The 5,691-nt window shown below is 44.9% G+C and overlaps 1 protein-coding gene across 5 annotated transcripts in view; it reads left to right on the top strand.

Moving 5' to 3' along the window:
- LOC106747454 (tyrosine-protein kinase Src42A) overlaps positions 1–4,998 on the top strand; it is a 14,267-nt gene extending 9,269 nt beyond the window's left edge. For all 5 annotated transcript variants that reach the window (XM_014624977.1, XM_014624978.1, XM_014624982.1 and 2 more), the window contains exons 5-7: positions 2,333–2,660; positions 2,762–3,097; positions 3,224–4,998. In XM_014624977.1, coding sequence (XP_014480463.1) covers positions 2,333–2,660; positions 2,762–3,097; positions 3,224–3,432 — 873 coding nt within the window. In that variant the 3' untranslated portion in view covers positions 3,433–4,998. The remainder of the gene's footprint in view (positions 1–2,332; positions 2,661–2,761; positions 3,098–3,223) is intronic.
- The last annotated feature ends 693 nt before the right edge of the window (positions 4,999–5,691 follow it).

Here is a 5,691-nt window from a genome sequence, read left to right on the forward strand (position 1 = left end):
AGAGAGAGAGAGAGCCTCGCGACACGAACGAACGAAAACTCGACTCTCCTCGTAGCCGTTGAATCGTGCTAGATGAGTCTCGATTAAAATGTGCTACGAACAAGCGAGTACCGTAGCGTTACCGTTACCGTCGTTATCGCAAGTCGGCCGTACTCGTCGCGCCGAGGCGTCCCCGCGCGAAAATTGGGCAATAAATAACAGCGATTGAGACCTCATTATCGGCGAATCGATCAGCTCGCGACATTGCACGTTGCCACTTGGCGGTGTACCGCGCCGAAGCTGTCCAAACCCTGACACTTGCGAAAGCAAACACGCGGCGCGATTGATTCGCACGATTATCCGACCCCCCCCCCCTTACCCCCTATCCGATTATGCGCTGATGGTAATAATAATTGCACGATTATCGGTATTGTTACTATTATCACCGATACACCACCAGTGTTCCTTGATTGTTGTGACTGTTTCTACTCTCGTTATTGTTACCATTGCTAATACCGGTGAGCGATACCTCGGGATCGACGTGTCCGTCCGTAGCGTACTTCAAGTGTGACACATTTTCTAAATGGACATTTACAAACATATTCGTCAGTTACATCAGATACATCGATCACAAGCGTGTGTGATGCGCGACACGCGCTTTTCTCGCAGCGGTTTTCTTCCCCCTCACTCTCGGGAGAAATCGTGAAAAGAAAAAAAAAATGCCAAATAATAATAATATCAGGGGCCGATTGACAGCCCGTGACACGCGCAGCGGTAAATGAAGCGTCGTCCACACCCTCACACAGGCGTTTACACCGCGAGAAAGTAAAAAGAAAAGAAGGAAAAAAAATGGAAAAAAGTACGATGTCGGTCTTTGTTTGTTGAGCAAGCACTCTTGATAAGCACACTTTCTCTTTTTGCGAAGTTCGATGTCTGAATAGACTGTGTTTGTTTGTCTGTTTATTGCTTGCCCTACCTCCCGGTGGATTTTCTTGGTAAATTGAATGTCCTAATATGCCGTAAACACGTTTTGATTTTCTCTTCTTTTTTCGACGTACAAACGCTTCTCTTCCATTGTGTCTGGCCTGTACATACAGCACAAGCCCGTTCTATATGGGATTATGTTCCAAAAGCAGTAGATTGTCATTCACTTAGAGATATCTCGATACCCTAAAACTCTGTACATTTCGATGTAATTTCATATTTGCAACATGGTTGATCTTTCTCTCTCTCTCTCTCTTTCTCTCTCCCTTTCTATTTCTCTCTCTCACGAACACGTAAATACACACACACGACATATATTCATTCAGCATCCTAGACCTCTCCACCGCGAGAGGGATCATGAAATTAGGACATAATCGTAAGAACCGAGATTGGCAGCACACACGGAGAAAGAAAGAAAAAAAAGACAAAAGGTTCAACGGGCCATTTGGTAGCGAGAGCGCGGAAATAATGTCGTCTCGCCTGTGAATAACAATTTACCTTTGCCGGACTCTCTTTCCATATGCGTGCTCTGCCGTGCTCTGACGAAAGCGAGAATCGCGGGCGCTTGTCGGCGAATGTATGTGCTCGAAATCTATTATATATATATATATATATTCGCGCACGTGTGCAGAATGTTGTCCAAAAATTCGCGCGCGAGTTCGACTCGCTGCGCACGTATATGCCTCTTCCGTTCTCTTCGGGTGACGAACCAGCGTGGTACGTGGATGATATGCGCGCGTGTGCGTTTGTGTGCGTGCGTGTATGTGTCTGTTATCACGTTTTAGATTATACGTACGAAGACCGATTACGTGTTCCCCGAGATCTACGCGTATTTTCCATGCCGGGAATCGCATCTCATTTGCGACATTCTGCATACGCCCGTGTTACATCCGTTCATTATATTTCATTTCCTCTCTTCGTTTTATACGTATGTCTCTCTCTCTCTCTCTCTCTCTCTCTCTCTCTCTCTCTCTCTCTCTCTCTCTCTGTTTCTCTTTCTCTCTCTTCATTTATCGAAACATCATTCTGCTCGGAGCGATCTCTCAGCGCGTCGCGCTTGGCCGCTACGAGAGATCGTTACCGCGGCTCTTAACGATTGCAGGACACGGTGGCTATCAGAGTAGTAGGTTTGTATGTCCGCGAAGAGGGAAGTTGCGTGCTGGCTCTCCTCACGTGCTGTGCGTAGAGATTGTCTCTTGAACGCTTACTAGAAATTCTTTCTCTCGCGAGAAACGGGACCGAAACCGAATAGTTCGCCATTTGTAAACCAAATTATACCGCCGGCTAGACACGATATCCTTCCACGCACAAAACCGCGAGTCTCGACACCCGCGCGCTGCGGCTGATCCGGCTCTGGCTTTGTCGACAGGTTGAGAAACCCGTAACCGAGGGCCTCAGTCATCGTACGCGAGATCAATGGGAGATCGACCGTTCGTCGCTCAAGTTCCTCAGGAAGTTGGGCCAGGGCCAGTTCGGTGAGGTGTGGGAGGGGCTGTGGAACAACACCACGCCGGTGGCGATCAAGACGCTCAAGCCGGGCACCATGGACCCGAAGGATTTCTTGGCCGAGGCGCAGATCATGAAGAAACTCCGGCACAACAAGCTCATCCAGCTGTACGCCGTGTGCACGATGGAGGAGCCGATCTACATCATCACGGAACTTATGAGAAACGGCAGTCTACTGGAATACCTGCAAGGTACGTTTGAATCGCGTTACACTTTTTGCGGAAATTGAGGGAACCAGACCGTTGCTTATAGAGCTCGAAAACAAACTGTATGACTCGCTTCTTCTTTCCAGGCAAAGGTAGAGGCGTGAAGTTGCAGCAACTGATCGACATGTCCGCGCAAATAGCGGCTGGTATGGCTTACCTGGAGTCGCAGAACTACATTCACCGAGACCTGGCAGCCCGTAACGTCCTCGTGGCGGACGGCAACGTAGTTAAGATCGCCGACTTCGGCCTGGCCAGGCTCATCAAAGAGGACGAGTACGAAGCGAGAATAGGCGCTCGCTTCCCCATCAAGTGGACCGCGCCCGAGGCGGCGAATTACAGCAAATTCAGTATTAAGTCCGACGTGTGGTCGTTCGGTATCCTCCTCACCGAACTGGTCACGTACGGTAGAATACCTTATCCAGGTGGGTTCTTCTTGCCTTATCTCTTCTTTCTTTTCTGGATCTTGATCTCCGGCTGGATCATCTGAGAAAATCATTTTATGTCATCGTGAGGTGAATTAACGACACGGGAATGTGCTACCCCGACAGGTATGACGAATGCTGAGGTTCTTCACCAGGTGGAGCACGGCTACAGGATGCCGTGTCCGCCCGGTTGTCCGAGCACGCTCTACGACATCATGCTGGAATGCTGGAACAAGGACCCCATGAAGAGACCAACCTTCGAGACGCTCCAGTGGAAGCTCGAAGACTTCTTCACCATGGAAGGTTCCGAGTACAAAGAAGCGTCCGCGTACTGAACAAAGGATTTTCGAAATCTTCCACGTTTACATGGTACTCCATTGGGAGATGTGCGATAATAATCGGCACCGTCGTTATCGCGGTGGCGATGGCGGCACGGTTGTTGCTACGGTCTTCTTCGTTAACCATTCGTGACGCAGATCGTGCTCGCGGTACTTCCGAGAATACTGTGACCTTTACACTCGTACGACAATGATCATTTTACAAACGATCGATAGATGATAGCGCGATTTTATTTAACGTCAACTTTTTATTCCTCCTTCCCCCTCTTCCTTTCCCCTCTTTCATTCCTTGTTCCTTTCTCTCTCTCTCTCTCCCTCTCTCACTCACTCACTCACTCACTCACTCACTCACTCACTCACTCACATTTTTCGCTTGTCTTCCTCGTTTATCCCACGCCTTTATTTTTCTTACTTTTGCTCTTTTCTCTCTTTTTTCTTGTTTTTTTTTACATTTTCGTCTTCGTACATTCTGTCTGCCATAGAGCTCGAAGGACGCGATATTTGTACATTTTTACTTATCACTTGACGAACGTACGTCGTCGACACTTTTTTGATAATTCTCAGCGACGTGGTTTTAGATATCGTTTTAGACCGCAGTAAGGACGTTACTACGTAGACGTTAATGGCCTTTGTAAAATCGTTTATGTAAGTGTCAGCGTGAGATAGAAGCTCAATCGCGCTCGGACGATGCGCGATTAGGGTGGCAGTAGTAGCGATGTAATATATTCGTGTACAATATAAATTGTCCCTCCCGTGTTACAATTACACACACTATATATATATATATATATATATANATATATATATATTATACATATATACATGATATCGTATTATTTACATACACGTGTGACTATGAGAGAGCGACGAGACGACGGGCGCCAATTTTCTCTCGGCCATACCCGGCCGGCGATGCAGTAGAAACGACGGACCATGAATGCACAATTTATCATTCCTTCTCTCTTCTCGCTCGGACGCGATGACTCGAACATTCACGACGAACTCCCGCGAGGCAGATACGCGACAGTCCTCCGAAACGATCGTCTCGCGTACACATCATCTCGTCGCGTGTGCGTGTGTGTATGTGTGTACGTATTGCGGATCGTGAATTCGCACAATAATCGTTTCACCCGCGACAATGCGACAACGATGTGCCGTGACGATCGTCGAAACGACGCTACCTTTTCGCCTATCTCGTTTGGTTTGTCACAAAGCGACTAATATATTGTAAACTGCCAGCTGCGTTTTCTAAGGTATTTATCGCAAGTAAGATCACGATGAGACTTTCGGGCGCGCGCCCGAGGATAAGCTTATCGTGTTGGAGGAATCGTCGAATTTTACGTATTTCGAGAAGGGAATGTAATGTCGCACGAATCGCGTCATCTTCGTTGTTCATTCGGCCACGCGTTATCGGATTATCGTCATTTTTATATATTTTTATATCGTACCCTCAAAACGATGTTTACTACTCATTTATCGCGACTTTTCACGTTGGCGAGTCACTGAATTAAGAATAGTATATATACTATCCGTATACATATAAAGAAAGCGAGTAATACTTATATATACATACATAATATATATATATATATATATATATATATATATATGTATGTATGTATGTATGTATGTATGTATGTATGTATATGTGTGTGTGTTATGTGTGTGTGTGTGTAAGGTAAGTCGGATAAAAATTCACCACGTTTTTTCGAAAACGGTTAAAAATAGAGAAAGATATCCATTATATACCAAAAGTATAGGGCATATAGGGAGACCTGGATTGGTGATCTTAACTTCCTTGTGTAGTCAATAATTCAAGGTCATTTCAAAGTCAACTTCATTTGTAAGTGGAATCATATTTTTGTTTTAATACAAATCGATTTTCTTGTTCATTTTACGTACAAAAGTATTAGAATAAGATCATCGAAAAGTGAGTACTTTTTGAGGTATTTTATTTTTTATTCCGATATTTCTCAATATATACATGATAAGATATCAAGTATTTATTTGTCGATAACGTCATCTTCACACCTTTGTACGACTACGTAGAGATAACGTAGGTGAAATCGATCGCTGTAAACAAATAGAGAAACTATAAAAAAATTGATTACATTTTGCAAATATATCGATACACCAATGTGCAGTGATTAATGTCGGTAATCGACTTTTCTTATAGTATTATATAGAAAAGTATTTACTTTTCCATTACTTAGTTTCTATTACCTTAGAAAAGTATTCACTTTTCCATTACCATTT

This window comes from Dinoponera quadriceps, unplaced genomic scaffold (genome assembly GCF_001313825.1).
Source record: "Dinoponera quadriceps isolate SergipeBrazil2010 unplaced genomic scaffold, ASM131382v1 scaffold1750, whole genome shotgun sequence".
Taxonomy (NCBI): domain Eukaryota; kingdom Metazoa; phylum Arthropoda; class Insecta; order Hymenoptera; family Formicidae; genus Dinoponera; species Dinoponera quadriceps.